General features: G+C 38.4%; 3 protein-coding genes across 5 annotated transcripts in view; 2 read left to right on the forward strand and 1 right to left on the reverse strand.

The window, feature by feature from the left end:
• Positions 1 to 7,127, forward strand: LOC311083457 (uncharacterized protein). The gene is made up of 4 exons (XM_084114988.1): positions 1 to 275; positions 3,551 to 3,718; positions 3,893 to 4,366; positions 5,498 to 7,127. The coding sequence occupies exons 2-4, from the start codon at positions 3,589 to 3,591 to the stop codon at positions 5,938 to 5,940; spliced, it is 1,047 nt and encodes a 348-aa protein (XP_083971114.1). The 5' UTR covers positions 1 to 275; positions 3,551 to 3,588; the 3' UTR covers positions 5,941 to 7,127.
• Positions 282 to 22,692, reverse strand: part of LOC311083460 (uncharacterized protein) — a 26,050-nt gene continuing 3,639 nt past the window's right edge. Inside the window, exons 2-4 of one of the 3 annotated variants that reach the window (XM_084114992.1) lie at positions 19,900 to 22,305; positions 8,293 to 8,354; positions 282 to 3,131 (exon numbers count right to left, since the gene is read on the reverse strand). In XM_084114992.1, the coding sequence (XP_083971118.1) occupies positions 21,959 to 22,305 (347 nt within the window). In that variant the 3' untranslated portion in view covers positions 282 to 3,131; positions 8,293 to 8,354; positions 19,900 to 21,958. Of the gene's footprint in view, positions 3,132 to 8,292; positions 8,355 to 18,827; positions 19,803 to 19,899; positions 22,306 to 22,692 lie in introns of those variants that run through there. The other 2 variants (XR_014606299.1, XR_014606300.1) reach the window with 2 other exon arrangements.
• Positions 13,512 to 18,516, forward strand: dlb (deltaB). Its single transcript, XM_084113259.1, has 7 exons — positions 13,512 to 13,769; positions 13,941 to 14,180; positions 14,555 to 14,621; positions 14,774 to 15,031; positions 15,505 to 15,866; positions 16,225 to 16,441; positions 16,874 to 18,516. The coding sequence occupies exons 1-7, from the start codon at positions 13,719 to 13,721 to the stop codon at positions 17,524 to 17,526; spliced, it is 1,848 nt and encodes a 615-aa protein (XP_083969385.1). The 5' UTR covers positions 13,512 to 13,718; the 3' UTR covers positions 17,527 to 18,516.

A 22,692-nucleotide genomic window follows, 5' to 3' on the forward strand; every position in this document is an offset into this window, starting at 1 on the left:
TAAATAAAGCATAAACGTATTCATAAAAACGCGAAAATGTTAGCTAATAGGAGGACACTGCCGTCAGCGTTAGCTAAAGCGTGTGTGCTGAACCTGTTAGGTGAGCACCAGCGCCACTGATACAGGAGTGGTCAGACCTGGTCACTGCACCCGCCCATCTACGCCACGGAGAACAGGCTAGCAAGTGCGCTTGCGCAGCGCATACGCCGCTTTCTACGAAGTTTCTGGATATCTGGACGCAACGCAAAATATTGATTACATTTGACCATTCTGAGGTATTTTCCAAGCTTTTGTAGTCTTAAAGTACTTTATACGGTTACGGCTTTTCTGGAGTTTACAAACTGATAAAGTGAATGTGATCGCACACATCGTGTAAAATAGCTAACGTTAGCTAGCTTAAATAGCTAGTCAGTGATGATTGTAGGTAATAAGAAAATGGGGGCGAAATGTTCTTCCGATTCAAGCGTTTTGTTTCGTTATGATAACAATGATATTCTTTTTTTCATTTTTCGATTTTTGTTCGCTCGACAACAGTTGTGTGCTGCTTGGGGATGTAACGTTATGTGTTTGGTTTAATTCAGTTGCTTTAACACGATGGCGCTTCCTCGCGGCACAAAGAGAGAACGCCTGATCGTAATGTGTTTATGTAACTTAAGTACAGTTGTAACGTTAGCTACTACACTTCGATGGAAACATGCGCTCTTTCGTCTGGAGCTAATAGCTGGATGAATGAATGAGCCGGCGTTTTAGTTGCTCTTCCTTCCGGGACATCCATCGTGTGTTGTTATTTAAGACCATCTTGTAACGTTAGTTGGAAATCAAGTGATTTGTTGATCTGAACAATGAATGTAAAAGAAATTCGCACTCACGGTGACGCTGACGTTCACTGTGTCTCATGTCTCATAACCTTGCCTGCCAGTAGTTTTTAAAATGGCAACCTTTCCACTTTGACATTAATCAGAGGTGATCAATAGAATTCTTTAACATGAATGTACAATTTAAATGAGCAAAATGATGCAATTATCCCTAAAACCAGACCACAAATCTTCATATTGATTAAATTATGTATTGAGCTTAAGAAAAACAAAAATGTCTATATTTTATAGAAACATTGCTAGATTTGCTACTATTTCCTAACAGAAGGAAATAAAAAGCCGAGTCCAGTTTCCATATTTAATTTGCTATAAGTTCTGAGTTTTGTAGTGTTATTTATGTGTTTTAACATAATTGTTTTCAGTGTCATGGCCATGTTGTGTCAACACAAATTGTAAAGAAAATGTTCAGAGGTTACATTATTTCTCCCATTTTAAGTACTAGGCATAATAAGTTTAATTTTACCGATTATGGTTAGGGTACCTGTACCCATTAAGCCCAAATTAATCAAAGAGAAAAGCATGTGATTTGTTACTTTCCTGACATCTTTTATTGCATACATACCAATCAAATTTGGCAATGTTGAAAGTGCCACTCATGTGCATCCTGTCTCAGGCGACTTTGTAAACATTGTCACAACAAAACATGGTCTCTTTTCACCATTACTCACTGTGGAACCATAAACCAACCTTATGTGTTTCAATGAGGAATCCCTCTAATTTCAAATTTTGATACATTTTCTGAGTGAAAGTGTTTAATGATAGCATTTCTTTGTGTGCTTTTACCTTACTAACCTTTTACCTTACCTTACCTTACCTTACCTTACCTTACTTAACTACCTTAATTTAGAACTAGCCTATATTTAGATAGGCCTACAAATTACACATTAATTCAAATGAGATAGAGCCCGTTTTGTCCTAAAGTCCCTTATGTATAACCTTGCATAACTTGGGAGCCGTGAGGGACCCTACTTTCCCCGCAGTCCCGAGCCCCTGGGACCCAGGAGACCCCCCCCAAGCCCAGAGTATGAGCGTTAGGACGGCTTGGTTCCTGAGATACATCCGGTCAAACTTCCAGCTAATTCCACTAACACCAACCCATCCCACACAGGGCTCTAATCAAACATTAGTAAAAGTGTTTTTAAAATCAATACATTTTTATATTTTGCGAATCAATCATGATGTGGAACACACTTATTTGGCACACGTGGAGGCTTAAATGGTGCGTTTAAGCCAATGCCAGACTTCTGACTTTATTCATAAAGATCTTTATATTCTGATATGTACATCAACTAAATAGAAACTAATTGTTAATCTTGCATTTTAACAAATTATTTTTCATGTCAATATCTAGGAAAAAATCTAGACTTAGATTTTGGTGGGCTTAATAGGTACACTACCCTAATAGATGGAGCTAAAAATGAATTAAAAGTATTTTATACCGCTTTTCACAATACATATTGTTTCAAAGCAGCTTTACAGAAAATGCTTGTTTCAGTGTTACACTTTTGAAATATTCTGTCATCAGCCAGAGATGAGTGTGTCAAAATAAAGTCCATATGGCTGTAATATACTAGCCTGACTACGTCAGACTTCGTACTTCCGCTCAATTTCATTTCGCTTCTGTACTCAGTCTGAGACAGCGTAATAGCTTTCCGTTTTCCTCCGGCCTGAAAACAGCCGGCCAATCAGCGAACAGAGGGCGGGCTGAGAGCCGTGACGTAGACACATTGTACCGTGGATGCGTAGATTTACTTCACATAATCTGCAAAAGTCGTTCACAGCCATGTTCACTCCAGTATTTCGCTCGATGGTTTAGTTTTCGCATCATACATGTGTTTACAGTGGAAGTTAGATGCGGCTGAGCATGCGCATAACACACGCCATAACCAAACGTTATGTGATTGGCTTACGGGTAACCAATGATTTTAAACTTCAGACAAGCGCCCCCCCCGCGAGAAAGAAAACACTTTTCAATTATGCCATGCCAGACTCTTTCTACGAAGCGAAGTAGCAGAGTTTGGTATTACCAGGCTAGTAATATACAGCTATAAGATAATACAGGTTATGTGGTTAGTTGACATCATGTATTCAGTTTAGCAGATACAAGGAATTTGTTAGGCAGCGATTACAGCTTGTGCTCTTAATGATTACAATATGAGGTTAATACCTAACAGTTTTCTATGTTGATCTGAAGTTGGCATTATCCACAGTTTCACAAGTGTTGCTGTCATCTGACATTTTTGCAATCTGTGCTTCCTGAGGTAGAAACAGGAAATAGAAAATTAGCATAGCTGCTCTTCAAATCAGTTTGAAACCACTTCATTTATTGAAATTAATGCAACATTTGTCCATATTTATAATACAAATATTTTCATTTTTGATGGCGTTGCCTAATATTAAGTGACAAGGAAATACACATTTTGTGAGAAAAAGAAAGAAGCTAAAGAGGTTTCACCCAAACGTCTGTGTGAACATATTAATCTAACAGTTCTTTTATGCAGCCTGTTTTGTCCCAGCACTCAAATATTGCTGCAATCCGGTTTGTAAAGCTAATTATGTGGCAGAGTTCTGTAGAAACAAATAAGTTTGAATGACAAATGACATTTTTAGTAAATACTGCAATCTGATTCAAAAAAAAAAAAAAATGTAAATGTTAATTTCTACACTTTACACAGACTCCTAATTGGACTGAGTGAATCGTTCTGCCGTGAAGATGTCCGTGTCTTCGGTCTACCTCAAACAAGACAATATGGTGCGCTTCAAGAGGAGAAAAGCACGTTTCTCCTTCAGTGAAGTGCACATCCTGCTGGACGAAGTGCGGAAGAATCGCCACATTGTTGTGGGTGAGTTTTACCTCCGTTTGACAGGCAAAACCTTCCTTAGCAAGTTAGCAGTCTGTTATAAACTAAATGAGTTTGCTCAGATCAGACAACCACCGGTTGTGTTTCATGTCCCTATAAAATGGACAAACTGTACATAAATAAAATGTTCCGATACTTTTCTGTGTCTGTGCATAGGCAAGTTTAACGCAGGCATTCCCTCTGACGTGAAGCGCAGGAAATGGGCCGAGATCACGGCGCGCGTTAATGAGATAGGAGAGTGTGACAGAGAGATCATGGAGGTGATCAAGAAATGGTCCGACCTCAAATGCGACACAAAGCGCAAAGTGGCTGCTCTGCGGACTGGTGCTACAGTGTCCCAGCGATTGGCACGGTCCAATATTGAACTGTCCCCAATGGAAGTCATCGTGGAATCCATACTTGAACTGGACAAGAAACCGTGGGAAGCTACACAGCGGTCCAGATCTCGCAGTCATGGTGACGAACAAGAGCCTGTGTGTGAGGATGAGGAAGAGGAGGATGGGGGGTTTGTGGGGATGGGGTCGGTCAACAGTTCCCCGAGCAGAGGAATGGATGTGGGAGGAATGCCTGCTACTACAAGCGGAGCTGGAGGTGCTAGTGAGATACAGTATGACGGATCCAAAGCTGGAGGTAAACAAACTGAAAATACTCAAGTTGGACCATAAGAATTTTCATTAGATTTAACACTGCACTGTGGTTTTGTACACACTAGAGATCCATTTTAGTGAAAGTTGACTGCACTATATATATATATATATATATATATATATACATATACATATACATGTATACATATACATATATATATATATATATATATATATATATATATACACATATTTTGCTTTGATCTCAAAAATTAAACGGCTATGTTTTCAAACCTACTGTTCAAAAGTTAGGGGTCAGTTAGATGTTTTTGAAGTCTCTTAAGCTCTCTAATGATGCATTTGCTCAGAAATACAATAAAAATAGTAATATTGTGAAATATTATTACAATTTAGAATAACTTTAAAATTAGACAGTTCTATTTTAATATATTATAAAATGTAATTTATTTCCTGTGAGGCAATTACTCCAGTCTTCAGTGTCACATGATCCATAGGAAATTATTCTAATATGCTGATTTGCTGCTCAAGAAACATTTTTTAGTATTATCAATGCACAACCTTTGTGTTCCTTAATATTTTTGTGGAAACTATGATGCATTTTTTCTGAATTCTTTGGTAAACAGAAAGTTCAAAAGAACAGCATTTATTTGAGATACAAATTTTTGTAACATTGTAAATGTCTTTACTGTAACTTTTGATAAATTAAATGTATCCTCAGAGAATAGGTATGAATATCTTTTAAAAAAATATATCATTTTAAACTGACCTCAAACATTTAGGCCTGGTTTCACAAACAGGGTTTAGATTAAGCTAGGATTAGGCCTTAGTTAAATTAGGACATTAGGAAAAAACATTACTTGTTTGAATTCTGAGATAAAACTATGGCACTGACATATTTGAAGATATATAAGTGCATGTTGCTTTCAGTTAAAACAGCTCAAACATGCATTTTAGTCTGGGACTAGGCTTAAGCCTTGTCTGTGAAACCGGCCATTAAAGTAGTGTATTGTTGTTCCAACCAAGTTGTAAATGTAATGTCTGAATGTCCCAAAACAATTTGTGTATAATGTTTACATCCCATGTGTTCAAGAAGAAAAAAAAATGGTGTTTCGTAAACTTGTGATGATATGACTGTTTACTTGTTTGATCACAGATCCCGAATCCCACTTAGACTCAGATGAAGACAACCGTGACCTCTTCCCATCATCCTCTATGGCATCTGTCAGTAACTCTTACTCTGAGGAGGACGGAGTTGCAACTAGAGGCAATATTGGACACGTCTCCTCCACAGCCACCGCCTCTACTAAAAGACCCTCGTCTTTCTCAGGGGCGGAGCCAGACAGTTCACGTGAGCAATTAGCACACAACGCAAGCCTTAGCGTGCAGGAGCAGCACACCACTAACGCTCTTCTGGCCACGGTCTCCCGCTCGCTTGAGCTTCTTGCAGAGTCAGTGCAGCAGCTTGCGGAGACGCAACAGGAGTTTGCACGCGAATCATTGCAGATACAGAGGGATACCGTGCAGGTGATGCGAGAATTTGCCTCCGGCGCGCTAACGATACTACAGGAAAAAGTCAACGGCAAACCTGCGTTGTGAAATGTGTGCTTAGCAATCAGATGATGACCAACAAGCATCAGAGCGTGACCCGTTGTTGAAAAGAAACTGCAGTCAGACAACAATCATGAGGAACTTTTCACTGGAACGTTGGTGACCATCAGAGGGCGCAATGTCAGGATGTCAAAATACTGTGATTTAGTGCAAGGACAGACAACTATTTGAGAAGATGCTTTTGTATCTGGTCTCTCTATATCAATAGGGCACACTTAGGGTTTTTGTTTATAGTAAAGTGCAAAAAATGCGAGCACCACTCCAAAAATGTTAGCTGAAACCGTGCACGAAAGAGATTTTGTTTGTGCCTAAAGTAATATGATCTTCCACAACAAAATATTACTTTGTTTCTTCATTCACAACATAGTCACATATGAAATCTTGAGATTAACATCAGAGGACCTACTTTTAAAATGTATAAATTACATGCTTTTATGCAACGTCTGCCGATGAGTTAAAGATATAGTTCACCCAAAAATGAAAATTCTGTCATCATTTACTCACACCTTCATGTCTTTCCAATCATATGTCTTTATTTCTTCTGTGGAACATAAAGGTATTTTTAAGAATGTTGGTAACAGTTTTGGTGACCATTGACTTCTATTTTATTTGTAGCGAGTTTATCATCTGAAAGCTCGTGTATGGAGCGTGTTTTTAATTTACTCACAAACACGTACGTTTTATATTTATTACAGCTATGTGAGTGACAAAGCCTCTGTAATATTTTTAACTTGCAGTCACATTTAATGGTGTTCAGGGACAACTAAAACCTTTCTATGACCAGTATACGGTGTAAAAGAAGGCATCTGCATCTCATTAAAATAGGTCTCATATTTTGTCTAATAGGACATTCTTTTCCAGTGGAACTTTTTCAATTGTTTTTTTATGCTGTGTTCACTGATTTAAAAAAGTGGGACAAATGTACATTTTCAGGAACCAATTTTCTTACTTCGAGCTCATATATCAAGTTAATGCTGTTGTCTTGTCACTAGAGGGCAGTGTGTATTTTAATTTTCACGCGGTGTATTCCTCAAATGATTATTTTACTGCATGTGTTTCTTCAAAATCATTGGGTTTTCCAGCAGTGTGAGTTTCATGTGTGTATGTTTGGTTTATGAATGAAAACCGCTCCATAAGTGAGCCTGATATTTCAATAAATTTGAACTGAATAGTTAGACTAGTGTTTATTTCATGTTCTGCTGATATTATGTTCGTACATGTTTATGCCTGTGCTTTTACTGAGATACTGGCATGGACACTTAGCTTCTCACTAAGTTTCAGACAGGAGTGTTTAGAGCTCAAGTATTGTTCTCCGGTTCTCCAGGGCTGAAGAGCTCTGCTTAAACAGCTGCCGGTGTGTATGTGTATGTGTGCGTATGTGTGTGTGCTGATGTAGAGCTGTGGTTGGGGAATGCTTTGTGCATGTGTAAGACGGCAGCTGGTAGCCCTATTGTGTGGTTTAGGGACCTCTGCTGAAAAAAATGTACTTTATTGTGGCTGTCTGCAGATTGTGAATATGTCTGTATAATGTATCAGTCATTTATCATATTAGCCATCTTCACCGGGCGTCGCACCAGAAACACAATATCGGGTTTTGTCTTTGGTTTAGGTTACATTAAACTGCATTTTTTTTTTTACATTTGGTTATTTGAAAACAGGTTAAGTTGTCTTGCTTTTATTTTGTTATTTGATAGATAGATAAGATAGATTAATTGTTATCTGTTCACGCTTGAATTTTTAAACTTTTAAGTTCATGTTAAAGCTGGTCTTGATTGTTTTAGAAACCTTTTTTTTTTTTTTGAGGGAAGAAAAACAAAATGAAAAGACAAGTTTCCAGGACTAAATAACTGTTTTTGTGATTTTGTGTACATACACTAACTGTTCAAAAGTTTATGGTCAGAAAGAGATTTCTCCTTTTGAAAGAAATTTATTAAGAAAGAACATTAAATTGATCAAAGGTGACAGTAAAGACATTTATAATTTTCCGAAAGATTCCTATTTTAAATAAATGCTGTTCTTTTGAACCTTCTATTTCTATTATCAAAGAAAAATAGATTTAAATATAGATTTCTAGAAATATTTGTTTCCACAAAAATTAACATTTATAATAATAATAAAAATAAATGTTTCTTGAGCAGCAAATCAACATAATAAAATGATTTCTGAAGGATCATGTGACATTTAAAATATTATTTAAAAAATAGAAAACAGTTATTATATATTAAATTAAAATTCTATGCCACGATTTTACTATTTTTACTGTATTTCTGGTCAAATATATGCAGTGAGCATAAGAGATTTCCTAAAAAAAAAATATATATATATATATATGTATCTTACCGGTAGTGTATATGTATTTGGATGTGATTTCTCTGTAGGACCTGCCACACATCAGCTGCCATCTGGAACAAAAGAAGCAGACTGTGAAGCAAAAGCGGATAGATTTATCGATCCTTCTTTTTTCAAGTACAACTCTGTCTTTCCTCCCCTTCTTCTGTTGGTCTGCTGACCTCTTCACCTTTTCATCTCTTTCTTTCACCCCTGCTGATTCTCCTGCCCTCTCTTTTATCCTACATCTGTCACTCTGGGTTCTCTAATAACATAACGCTACCTCTGCTGTGAGGCCCTCTTTTCCTCTTCAGAGGTTCAGAGCTTCACGGTGGGGCCCGTGTCAATCCCCCCTATTCAACTGCATGAGCCAGGCGTGTGGCTGTGTAGTTGCGGTGTGTTCTGTGCATCTGTTCTGACATGTAATGTCTAACTCTTATTATTAATATATATTATTTTTTTTACTTTCACCTAGGTTTATGTTTTTTGTTGTTGTTAATAAAATTATTATATTTATCTGAATGAGATGTCTGCACCTTGGAATAAAACATTAAACGCTCCAAATAAATATTAAATAATAATTAATTATATTTCTTTATTATTGTATGGTTTGTAAAATAAAATTAAGGTGTATAGATGGTGGGGTGGGGTGGGGGGTTGGGATTTATTTTTGATGGGCCCAAATATAGAAAGAAAGACAAGGGAATAGGTTGAGAACATGAACCAGGCCAGACTCAAAAGCGGATCTCCCATGAGGACTTACACTGACCACAAGACCACTGCTCTGTTTTAATGTGTTTTCCAGTGTGATCTGTTTCTGTGAGATTATTGCTGTCATTTCCACATGAACGCAGCAGCTGCACACACTCACCCACAGCAGCTCCGATCCTACACACATTAACATAGTTTGACCATCAAGCAGAGTATCTTGAGTACTTTCCTCAAGGCCAGCTGATTTTGGACGTGTGTGTATATGCATGTGTGTGTGTGTGTGTGTGAAAGACTGGTCTGCCGTCCCAAAGGACTCAAGGCTCAACAGATGCAGTTAGAGAGTGTGTGTCCTCAGGATGCTGGTCTGGTGTGGGTCACTAATGTAGTGTGTGTGTGTGTGTGTGTGTGTCCTATGGGAGCTGGTCTCCAGGGCGAGCAGATGTCATGACGTGTGTGGAAATCCTGGGTCGGGTGTCATCTATATAGGCTCGAATAAGGATATGGCGATGTGAGTAAATGAATGTGTGAAGTTGTGTGTACAGTCGAATACCTAAAGTCTGACAAGACATCAGTCTGTTTATTTGTATGAATGTGCAAGCTCATTTTGTATGTGAAAGGTTTTCTTTAATTGTAATCAATAAAGAAATCATCTTAATTGAGATGGAAACAATAGTGCTTGAGGTACTGGACAATGACTACAAATGACTGAGAGGAAAGTCTTTGTGTATGTTCCTTTTTGCAGGCCTGTTTGATTGCACATATGTGAGATTTGAGGTGTGGGTGTGGGGTCATAAATATGTATATATGCATGTGGAGTGAAGGGTGTTCTAGGGTTCCCATGCTCCTGCCACGCTTGTGTCCCACCTCAAGGGACCACCATCCCCCAACACCCATGTTACAAGACACAAATCAGTCATTGCCCATCTGCATCAGCATCTCACAGACAATGAGTCAACACACTCACACATGCAATAATTCACTGCAAACACACAACCATTTTCTTACTCAGATCACAAGATTAACAGATACCTTACTATTAAATTAAGTTTAAGAAAAATGTGCATAATGATATTAAAATTCATCTTTTGATTAGTCACTGGTTCTTGAGACATATGACAAAACATGCCCCACGATTACTTGCCATTAATTATAAAACGGCAACATTTGCATGGTGAAAATAATCAGAAATGATCACTAAAATATTCTTAACACAGATTTACGATTTTCTCATTATAAAAATTATGACATTTTCACTCACTATCCTAACTTGTACTTAGACCAGAGACTACACATTGATTAAAACATTTTAAACTTAAGAGAAACAGAAGTATAAATATATCAAATTAAAATGGTAATATACTATAAATAGGCCTATAGGTAAAAATACTACTATGTCATGACAAAATAAAGAGGAAAATAAATACAGTATATCAATTTCACAGGTGTTCCTTAACTTCTTACTGCAGGCAATATCATTGACAGTCACATCCAGAAGGTCCTTTTTTCATTTTTCATATATTAACTGCCTCGGGTCAAGCAAGGTGACACAGACTCTGTTAAAGGGATACTTAACCCAAAATGTTTAATTCTGTCATCATTTACTCACAGTGGTGTCGATTCATACCTGCATGACTTTTTCTTCTGCCGAACACAAAAAGAAGATATTTTGAATAATGTATAGGGAACCAAACAGTATTGGTGACCATTGACTTCCATTATATAGGCATAAAAAACAAACAAATAACAAGAAACAACTCATGAGGGTGAGTAAATGAGTAATGACCATAGCGCTTTCATTTTTAGGTGAACTATCCCTTTGAGTTTTAAGTATTTTATATTGGAATAGTCCTAACTGTTAAAAAAAAACCTTTTCTCATTTCACTGTTGTCTGAAGAAAGTGTTTACTGTTTTATTGCCTTCTTTACCTTTACACGTGAATGCTATTGAGATTCTCTCTTTGGATAAGTGCTTCTCTTTCTCTCTCTGTGCAGATGGGCTCTCAAAAACCTAAATCTAGCTAACAGCCTTTAGCCCAGACCATGTGTCAGTTGCTTTTAACTGAACCTTAACTTGTTAGCACTCGCAAAGCTATCGTTTAAGGATTAAACCATCTTGCATGCCATAGCCACAACAGTTTCTAATTCAATTTTTGTTGTTTTTTGTTGTTTTACTGTGGTTAAAAAAACACACTGAATGAATACTTTTGTATGCTTTTTCAGCACATATGTTTTATCTACAGTGACTGACAGCACATTATGTGGGAAGGTATTTAATTGTTGAATTGCTCTTTCGTTTATGTTTTTGCTCACCGACAAAAGCTTGAGGTTAAAGTTAGATACTCCATTCCTTGACCATAGGCTACTGAAACTTGTGTTGTATCAAGTGTAGAATATCATTGACATGACCATTATCTCAAGCTTGCATCCAACTATGCTTATTGTTGTTTTTCCTCACCTGGTCATCTGTCCTCTTACCCACAACAAGAGTTTATCTCTGCAATGATACAACACATTGTGTGGCATAAAATGTGTCTTTGTCCCCAGCATCACTGACAAGAATCATAAGTTATCATTGTAAAGAATCAGCTGGTTTAATGAAGTGATTTTGTTAGCTTACAGTGTCAAGTAGCCTAGCTAATATTTCCTGACTGTTTTCTGACACACTTTCTAGATTTATTTACACTTAGCCTATATCTGCGGTCTTGGAGACAATATTTATGAGGTCTTTTAAAAGACATTATAAGTGATGCATTGTGGTTATTATGGCTTAATGAAAGGATTCTGAGGCACGCGTCACTCATTACCATAACAACAGCTCTCGAGCGAGACCGAACACAAAAGCACACAACCACACGTCACAACTTCTGCTCTTCTCGTGAATAAATTGATATAAAAAAAGACAATTCCATTCAGTTCGTATAACACTGAATTACATAAGCCTGTACAGTATTTTTTACTATTTGATGTTCATTTATTTTATATTAATCACGCAGATTAGGCCTATTTTGGAAAATATTTTACAGGCATGTAATAGCCTAACATATTAGGCCTACGTTATATGAGTGGAACGGCTGCAAGTGTTTTACCGACCGCAACAGATGCCGGTTGGGTGAGTTCGGGCGGTTTGTGGCGGACAATAAGTGACCATGTGCCGCATGTTAACATACAGCTGTTGGAGTTGACCCACACAAAAGCGTCATCATGATATTTCCCCACCCATCCTCCAGACAGAGCAGCCTGCGCGTCTCTGCATACTGCACAACAAAAGACACACACACACCCAAAAACTGGTAGGCTATTCCTGTCATTATGAGGACAATCTATAGGTGTAATAATTTTTATAGCCTAGGCCTACTCCACAAACTGTATAGGGCCAATTATATCCCATTACACTAACCCTAAATATACCCCTAAACATACCCATCACAGAAAACTTTCTGCATTTTTACATGTTCAAAAATCATCACTTATGATTTTAGCCTATGATTTATAAGCTGTGCACCAAAAAAAAATCACCATAAGGTAAAACATTTTTTTTATATCCTTGTCTGGTCCCAATAACGTGTTCACCATGTAGTAGGACACACACACACACACACACACACACACACACACACACACACACACACACACACACACACACACACTTTTGACTGACACAAACAAACACTTATGGCCTCCCACTGCCCGCACGCGCCAGATCGACCACACAGTCCAAGGTTGTGTGTTTGGGTGCAGAGGAAATAATTTAAAACTTGCGCTCGATGTAAAAGTACACTATACCACTCTGGTGGAAACAACAGTAGGCTAATTGGAAAAATATATATTTTTTACTAAATGCACAATATTTTTAATAAAACATAAACTATTGTTATTTTATGTTTAATATATAGCCTATTTAAATCTAACAAATTTAAAATAGCCTAATAAGAAAACTTTTTTTTTTCAATGTCAAAACATTTGTCAAAATATTTGCAGAGATTTAGACTTCTGTCCTATAAGTTTTACTTTCACACAAACTTCCTTTACTACTGCTCGCGTTAATGTAAGCATAGTCCTAATTAAAAAGGCAACATTGCACCGCATATAATTTTTTAATAGAACCGTGTCATTTAAAATTCCCGTTAATTATTCTACCTGCTTGGAAATCTAAATCACTACAGATCACAGATGTTTTCATTTATAATTCAAGTAGTGCGAATAATAAACTAATTCTGAAAGTCGAGTGACAAACGCGCTTGTTTGCTGAATTTACTTTTATTATTTCGCAAAATAAAGAAATATTCATCAAGTTTTCATACTTGAGAACTCCTGTGCACATCTGCCCAATATTGAAAAATATTAAATGATATAGACAGCAGTGTGGCTAGCTTCAACCCTGACCCTTCAACTCCATCAACACAACTGCCACACGCAGCAGCAGATCAATTTAATCAGGCCAATATTATGGCATATGTCCCCTCTGACGTCACGTGGAGGGGGGCAAGACCTTTATAACGGCGTCCATTCATCAAGATATTCAATGAAGTTAAACCGCACGCGCTGAAGAACGGAGACGACGAGTGCGCTTCTCCTCTGAAGACACAGTGGACTTTCATGGACGTACCAGAGCTTTCTTACCAGGACATCTAACTGTTTTTTTCTTCTTCTGCAGCTCTAAACACTTTAAAGCTTCGGATGAAGATACGTGCGTTTTATTGTAATAAAGTTAAGGATTAACCGAGCGAGATGGCGCATCTGTCTTTGTACTGCCTGCTGTCTGTGTCGCTTTTCCAGTTGGTAAGGAGCCAGTTCAAGGCTTTGTCTATACTTCATTTATATTTTCATTTTCTCTTTAATGTGCCTTTATAGTATGAATATTTGTCTCCTAGGTAGTGCAGCATTGTTTATTTTTTTAATTAAAATATGTAGAAGTCACATATAGCCAACGGTTTCTCTGTTCTTGAACAGGTGGTTTCATCGGGTGTATTTGAATTGAAAGTTCACTCGTTCAGCACGACACGGCGCTTGTGCAGGAGGACGCGAGACTGCAACATCTTTTTCAGGATTTGTCTCAAGCATTCTGAGGACGTCATCTCCGCCGAGCCTCCGTGCACCTTCGGAACCGGTCAGACGAGTGTCCTGCGAGCGGACCAGAGCTCTATAGCCAGCAGCGCAGCCATCCGGGTGCCTTTCCACTTCAAGTGGCCGGTAAAGTAACATTACACTAGATTAACACAAGCAAACAATATTTCATTACTTCATTGTGTAATTATTAAGCTGATCTGAGAAAATAACTAATTAGACAAATGCTGCCTTTACATTTTTTTTTTTTTTTTATTACTGCAAAATTATTCTTTTTATTCAGGTTCCCTTAAGTTTAACTAAACATTTAACATGTAAATAAGTGCAAAAGACCATAAACAAGACCATGCAAAAGTCTGAAAATTTAACAAATAGGCCTATAAGTAAAAAAGAGAAAAAAAGAAAAGAAAAAAGAAAGAAAGACAATAGAGATTGTTAGCTTCTCAGTTTGAGCGAAAAACGTTTTCCTTGGATCTTGAATAACTTTTTGTTCTTTTCAGGGGACATTTTCTCTTATTATTGAGGCATGGAATGCAGAGTCTCCCAAAGAGCATCATGATTACACAGGTGAGTGGCCTTGTTTCAGAGACTCTGTAGCAATTTAATTCAATACAAAGATACAAACATGATGCATTATTAAATTAAGAGTTTTTTATTTATTTAATTAACTAATTCACTGCTTTTTCATGCTACAATTTTCCTTGAATTTTCCCCAACAGAGAATCAAAACAACCTGATCAGTCGTTTAGCAACACGAAGGCGCTTGGCGATTGGGGAAGACTGGTCTCAGGATGTTCATTTCGGCGATCAGAGCGAGCTCCGTTACTCGTATCACGTTTTCTGTGATGAGTTTTACTACGGCGAGGCGTGTTCGGATTACTGCCGTCCCCGTGACGACACGCTGGGACACTACACCTGCGATGAGAGCGGGAACAGGGAGTGCCAAGAGGGATGGCAGGGAGACTACTGCTCCGATCGTGAGTAGCCTACAACCTATGTGTGTGTCAGATGGTCAGAGGTCTGTTCAGTCATTTGGGATAGTATGTCTGGGTCCTAAAGAAGCAGTCCTATCTCTTTCTTGATCACTGTATTTATGTGCTATTGTGGTTTGTGTGTGTTGGAACCTGAGCAGCAGCATTACGTCCCTCTCATCTCTCATATCTTAGTGTGTGTGTCTGATGGAAGTTGAGCTGCTCCTTCAGAGCTTCTGCACTTCTTTTGTTCAGCCTAACAAAGAAACCCAACAGATACATGCTAGAGGGTCGTTCTGTGTGTGTGTGTGTGTGCGTGTGTGCACGCTTGCCGTAGCTCAAAATACAAAAGAGTTCATTACCTCTGTCAGCTCACCAGCTGCTGGCCCCTACACTTAACACACCCATTCATCTGCCCTCTCCGGGGGGCGTGGTGTGTGTGTGGTGTGCTTACCCCCCTTCTCTGTCTCCCCCCACAGCCATCTGCTCTTCGGACTGCAGCGAGCGTCACGGTTACTGCGAGTCACCCGGAGAGTGTAAGTGTCGTCTGGGATGGCAGGGGCCGTCCTGCAGCGAGTGTGTGCATTACCCAGGATGCCTGCATGGGACCTGCTCGCAGCCGTGGCAGTGTGTGTGTAAGGAGGGATGGGGAGGCCTCTTTTGTAACCAGGACCTCAACTACTGCACCAACCACAAACCCTGCGCTAATGGCGCCACCTGCACCAACACTGGACAGGGCAGCTACACTTGCACCTGCCGGCCGGGATATGGGGGCACAAACTGTGAGCTGGAGATTAACGAGTGTGACTGCAACCCCTGCAAGAATGGTGGCAGTTGCAACGTAAGTCTAAGCTCACTATCTATCTATCTATCTATCTATCTATCTATCTATCTATCTATCTATCTATCTATCTATCTGTCTATCTATCTGTCTGTCTGTCTGTCTGTCTATCTATCTATATTTTACGTCACATGCAATTTTAGTAGATGCAGCATGTTACATTTTTGTTCAAAAACAAACATTTACACACTTAGCTTGGAGTTAATACATTTTATTTAAATTAATATAGGCTAAATAAATAAATAACGGTAAAATAAATTTTTCCAAACTATATGAATGTGATTTTGGATAAATAAATATGCTCAGATCAATTGATTGTGGAGATCAGAAATGATTTGCTACCTATTTTTCCTTGCAGGATTTGGAGAACGATTACTCCTGCACATGTCCTCAGGGATTCTATGGGAAGAACTGTGAGATTATTGCGATGACGTGCGCTGATGACCCCTGCTTTAACGGAGGGACATGTGAGGAGAAATTCACAGGTGGCTACATCTGCCGCTGCCCCCCAGCCTTTACCGGATCCAACTGTGAGAAAAGACTGGACCGCTGCAGCCACAAACCATGTGCCAATGGTGAGTTTGTGTGTTGATTAAAAAAATGCAATAACAGAATTGTGAACAACACACCCACATTTACCATATATTAACCCTCATGTTAGATATCTTTCTTTTGTGGAACACAAAAGAAGAAGTTTTGAAGAATGCTAATGCTGCTCATACAATGAAAGTGGATGGCAACTACAGCCTCTTCATGCTCCAAAAAGTAAAAGCATATTAAAAAGATAAAAAACATATTACATATAACAAATGCACTAAGTCTTCTGAACACATAGAAGTTTTATGCATGGATTTTTTTTTTACATTTAATTCACTTGACAGTTGTGGTCACCATTCACTTTCATTGTATAGAAAAGAGCATAGTTCTAAACATTTTTCATGTGCTACTGTTACAGTTCCTCTCTTCTACACCTACTCCTATGTAACCTCCTCTCTCTTTTGTTGTAGCTGGTGAGTGTGTGGATCTGGGTGCTAGTGCTCTGTGTCGCTGTCGCCCTGGTTTCACCGGCCCTCGCTGTGAGACAAACATTGACGATTGTGCCCGCTATCCATGTCAAAATGCCGGAACCTGCCAAGACGCCATTAACGACTACACCTGCACCTGTACTCTAGGTTTTATGGGTAAAAACTGCAGCCTCCGAGCAGACGCTTGTCTCACGAACCCATGCCTTAACGGGGGAACGTGCTACACACACTTCTCAGGGCCAGTGTGTCAGTGTGTGCCTGGGTTCATGGGTTCGACCTGTGAGTTTCCTGTGCAGGGAGGTCTGGAGATGATGGCCCCCCGGGTTGGGCGGACCTCGCCTTCAGCTGTGGCGGTGTCATGTGTGTTAGGTGTGCTGGCTGTGTTTTTGGGAGTGTGTGTGGGACTGGTGGTGATTAGGAGGAGGAGGCATAGACTGCGCAGACAACAGCTGTGCGATTCTGTGTTTAATGATTTGGAGACAGTGAATAATTTCGACAGGCAGCACTATCCCTATGATCGAGACTTCAGTCAGGTGAAACCCAGCAACACCGAGAGCCGCATCTCATTGGCGGCCTCTCACACACTGCCTGCTGGGCAGGACTTCCTGTGGAGTGCTGGAGGAGGGCTTAGATGAGATGTGTAAATGCCCAAACACATGCATACACTGATGTAGACACATGAGCATATACACGGACACACAAACTCATATGCAGGGATGAGAATTTGGATGTAGCACTTGCTTTTGTCTTAATTTTTATGAACGAATGAATGAATGAATGAATGAATGAAGTATGTCTTAGCTGAATAAGGGATTGGACCTTTGCCATCTGTAAAGGTGGAAGACTCTGTAAACCAAAAACTAAAAGAAACAAACACTCACACTACTGTGTGCTGGGCTCTGTGAATCTGTTTCCATATGAAGACAGACACAAGTGCTGAAAGCTGAAACAGACTTAGGTTACAGAACTCTATATGAAGAGAACTCATATCTTTATACAAAGATAAAAAAGTGAAAAATAGCTCTATACAAAGAGAACTAAGTAAGGAAATACCTCTATTGAAAGAGAAAGAAGTAAGTTAAACTGAAGAGCATTGAAGTTAGGTGCTTTCTTGTCAAACTCTGGGCTCTGTATGAGACTGATGAAAACAATAACTTTTTTTATTGCATAAGGGTGAGAGTATCACCTTTGTTCATTTGTCAGGATGTTACCAGCAACAGGTTTAATAATAATAAAAAAGGTATAAATAAGAGAAAGCAAGCAGAACACAGTCAGGAATATCAAACGATATTCTTAAGACCAAATGGGAAGATTTTGCTCCAGTTTTGTATTGTGTATTAAGCAGTGTGTTTTTTTTCCTCGAATGATATGGGGAAATATGTGTCAGTGGTTCTTATGTTAAATTACATAAAAATCAGATTTTCTTCAATGGGGTTTGTCTAATGAATGTTTATTTCTTTTGCCAGATGTTTCCTATTAATTTAAACCTAAGTTTACGCCTAAGTTTCTATTTTGCATTTTTGTACTTTTGCTTTCAATCATTGTCTTATCTTTGTAAAGATTTTATGTTAATTTATTTTGTATATGTGTTTGTTATTTTAATGAAATGAAGTAAATTATATGAGAAAAACACCTAATTTCTTCAATTCTATTCTTTCTACAATGTTTGGATTAGTTTTTTTTAATTGCTTACACACTTCAAGTGGTACTTGAGACACTCATTCAGTCATGTCACTAATCTTCAGACCAAGTCTGCAAAACTGCAAGCATGCTGTACACCGTTGTTAAACAAACAGTTCTCTACATTAGACACATTATTCAAAACTAACAGCTTTTGTGTTTCATTTTGAAAACACTGCCATTCAAATGCCACAATCAGTTACTTCTACCCAATGATCATGTGTGAAAACACTTTACTAAACATAACTTGTTCACTTAGAAATCAAAACTCAATGTTTTGAAAAATAATTAAATGATTTTTGCCCCGGTGCATTTCTGTTAATATTGTAAATATAACTAATTTGATCACTTAGAAATCAAAACTCAATGTTTTGAGAAACAACTCATTTTTGCATTTCTGTTTATTCTGTACTGAATATACATACAAGTTAAGTCACCTTTATTTCTATTATGCTTCATACAATACAACTTGTTTCAATGCAGCTTCACATTAACAAATTCTGATGTAAAGCAGCTCTAACAAGCCAACTTAGCCAAGTGTCATTATTCAGCTCAAGTCAGTTCAGAGTTGATTCAATTCAATTCAATAACTGTAAAGTTAATCAATTGTGCATACATACTGTAGGCTATATACAGTGTATTTGTGCAAATACATGTACATGTGAGTGCTATGACAAACTCCACTGCACAATGAACAAGCAAAAGACACGTTTTTCACATCTGTGTGTAGTTTGGCGTGTAGGGTGAATGTAAAGTGGGCCATTTTTTGTTCAACGTGCAATTTAGATGCCTAGATGTTTTTTATTTTTATTTCTTTTTTTACTTTTGTTAACTTTAAGGTCCAGCTGTAATATTTCAATTTGAATACAGTTGATATAATGTGTTATTTGAAAGGTATATATACACAATACACATTTTGAGATCATGCGCTCCAGACAAATTTATTTTCAGGTAAAGTTGTCCAGCTGGTCTGTTTAAGTAGGCCATCCCTGATTTATCAAAAATTATCCTGTATCTTAATTAAAAAACACATGACTTATTAAAACATATTATCAAACAAACATATTCAACAACATATTTAAAGGGGTCATATAATGGTACATGCACTTTTACAAGTTGATTGTACTGAAATGTGTGTTGGCAGTGCCTGTACACAGGGCCGCATTAAGAGCTCACTGGGCCCCGGGGCTATGAGTTACTGCAGGGCCCCCCCACAACTTTAGGTCACTAACTACAGAGAGAGAGAGAAAAAACCCGCATTTTTTTAGAATCATTCAGAATAACAGTTGCCAATTCCTTTACAATATACAATTAAGAAAATAGCTTACCTTAAAATCTTTTTTTCCTGCTTTTGCGGAAAGAGAAGTCCTTGATAATGTCACTGAAGTCAAGGGATCGGAGAATATCATTTTCCAGGGACATCAAAGTAAGTTGGTTTAGTCTCTCTTGTAACATGGATGAACGAAGATGGTTTTTGACCAAAGACAGTTTGGAAAAAGAACGCTCTCCACTGGCGTTAGTCACAGGCAAAGTCAAGAAAATACGAAGAGCTATGTCCATATTAGGGAACACAGACTGCAGGTTTTTCTTCCTCAGGAACTGAAGCAAGGCTACGGCACTTTTGTTTTTCTCATTTTTGGCAAAGTCCTTGAATTGAGCAATTTCATCAGGGAAATCGTCTTGCAAATCCGTGTGGTATTTCTTCTGAAGACACATAGCATTAGAATGTAGTTCTTCAGAGGTGATTGTATGCATGTTGCTCAGAAATCCAAAACTTTGCTCAAGATCTTTGTATGATTTGTAGCGCTGATCAAGCTCAGCCACAAGTTTGTCAATTATGACATTAAACACACAAACTTGAAACTTCCTGACATTGTACTCTGTGAATCTGCCACAGATGACTCATCTGGTTGCTTTTTACGTCGTCTCTCCCTTTGTATATCACTTTTGTATGTCTGAGATACACATGATGGCATGTTTTTGGCTGTTGACTCAAACCTCTCAAACTGATCACGGAGATCTGCAATAAAATCTCTCAATGAACCCACCAGAGCAACAGCATTAGACAGGTCAAGGGCAACCATTTGAAGTTGTGTGCTTGTTTTTTGAACACGCTGCAGCACTGTGTTCCACACACTGCACAGAATGGCAACTTCAAGCTTCTCCATCTGCCTAGAGAGAGATGTGGCCTCATTGCGAGTGGTCAGGTTTTGATGATCATCTTCTGCTATTGTTTGAAGGGACTGGAAAATGTTGTCATAATTTAGACAAAGGGTGCTCGTTGCTTGTGCATGCGCACTCCACCTTGTGTTTGACAAGGATTTCAGAGTTTGAACACGGCCCTTCTCATTTTCTTCAAGGTTGGACGTTACAATCTGCCACCTCCAGGTGGATTTTGAGCAGAAGTTAAAAAGAGACTGTACAAATGAGAAAAACTCCTCAGTCTCAAGACAACAGTTTACAACATTTACCCCAACTAAGTTCAGAGTATGTGCCGCACAGGGAACCCATTCAGCTAACGGGTTGACTTCACGTATGCGAGATTGCACACCTTTATAAGCACCAGACATATTACTGGCGTTGTCAAAGCACTGTCCACGGCAATTCTCTGTGTTTATGTTAATCTCCGTCAGAACTGATATAACTGAATTGAACAGTGACTCACCAGTGTGACTGCTTATGGGTAGAAACTTAAGAAAACGCTCCTCTGTGTTTCCTTCTTCAGATACATATCGGACAATAAAAGTGAGCTGGTCTGAATGTGAATTGTCTGGGGTGGAGTCAACGATTATCGAAAAATATTTGGCCATCCTGATTTTATCCAGGATTACAGAGAGCAGCTTGTCACCCATCAAATCAATTAACTCCTCACACACAGTAGAAGAAAGATATGAAGGAGTCCCCTTGCCTGCATTGCCAAATCGTGCAATATGCTCTCTAAGAAATGGATCAAATTGACTGATTAGTTCAAGGCAACCCAAGTAGTTTCCATTCTGGGGTGATCCAAATTGCTGGTTGTCTCCTCTGAAAGCAAGTCCTCGCTCAGATATAAATTTAATAACAGCAACTACTCTTTTAAGAACCTCTGACCAGTACTGGCTCTCTGTTTCATACTGCCGTTTCAATTCATTGTCAATTTTACCCTGCTCTGCAGTTCTTGAAATCCACACAAGCATGCATTTGCGATGCGACTCAGATCCCTCGTGCTCGACAATCCGTTCATTTGCATGCTTCCAATCGTTAAAGCCATCAGCACATCCAAATTTTGAATGGGCGTTCTTGTCATTTACACCAAACAGCCGGCACACAAAACAATACACGGCTCCCTTAGATGGGGAATAGAGCAGCCAATCTCGTCTGACATTTTCACCATTCACTAGTCTGTGATTAAAAAGACTTTGAAAATCTTCTCTTTTGATTTTTATATTGTTGTTCTGATGCAGAGAAATCAGCAGTCATATTTTGACAAAGCTGTGGTCCTCTATCAGCCCAGTACGCCCAAACCTCGTCATTGATCTCTCCCCAAGTTCCAGGATCAGTGCTTGTGTATGCTGGGATATCAACGGCGTGCAGGGTAGGAGAGGAAGCCGATGCAACGCTGATCTCAGGTTGATCTGCAGAAGGCTGTCTCAGTTCATTAATATTTGCATCAACCTCAACCGAAACAGTATCTCCTTGCTCAGTCTCATTATCTCCAGCAGCAGATGAAGTCGATGTTTCATCTTTCTGGTGATCTGTTCAGGATAAGCATGAAACACATTTTTACACATAAGCTGTTAGATTAACACTAACCTGTCAACATGGCTTGCTAAAAGCAAATAGGGGTGGGCGATGAGATAAATGTTATATCATTATACGAGTCATTTTATCTATCTATGATATACTTCACAGTCAAGTTATATTACTTTTAATAAGATTTTTATCATATCAAAATTTAAATTTTTGATCATTCACTAAAATTTCATAATTCTTGTGACCAATTTCAATATCACAAAAATAATATAGAACAAAGGCACATAAGAAATCGACCTACTTGAAAAACTTAAAGCACTGAATATTATAATATTGTATAAAGTAATCAAATATACAATACATAGTTTTCACTATAAATTCAACATTCA

This window comes from Abramis brama (genome assembly GCF_963993115.1).
Source record: "Abramis brama genome assembly, chromosome: 5".
NCBI classification, from domain to species: domain Eukaryota; kingdom Metazoa; phylum Chordata; class Actinopteri; order Cypriniformes; family Leuciscidae; genus Abramis; species Abramis brama.

Excerpts from the sequence above, each read along its gene's own strand:
- LOC311083457 (XM_084114988.1), top strand. The coding sequence starts at position 3,589 with ATGTCCGTGTCTTCGGTCTACCTCAAACAAGACAATATGGTGCGCTTC. Across the intron at positions 3,719-3,892 it reads GAATCGCCACATTGTTGTGG|GCAAGTTTAACGCAGGCATT; the intron begins GTGAGTTTTACC and ends GTCTGTGCATAG. Across the intron at positions 4,367-5,497 it reads TGACGGATCCAAAGCTGGAG|ATCCCGAATCCCACTTAGAC; the intron begins GTAAACAAACTG and ends GTTTGATCACAG.
- dlb (XM_084113259.1), top strand. The coding sequence starts at position 13,719 with ATGGCGCATCTGTCTTTGTACTGCCTGCTGTCTGTGTCGCTTTTCCAG. Across the intron at positions 13,770-13,940 it reads CTGTGTCGCTTTTCCAGTTG|GTGGTTTCATCGGGTGTATT; the intron begins GTAAGGAGCCAG and ends GTTCTTGAACAG. Across the intron at positions 15,867-16,224 it reads AGAATGGTGGCAGTTGCAAC|GATTTGGAGAACGATTACTC; the intron begins GTAAGTCTAAGC and ends TTTTCCTTGCAG.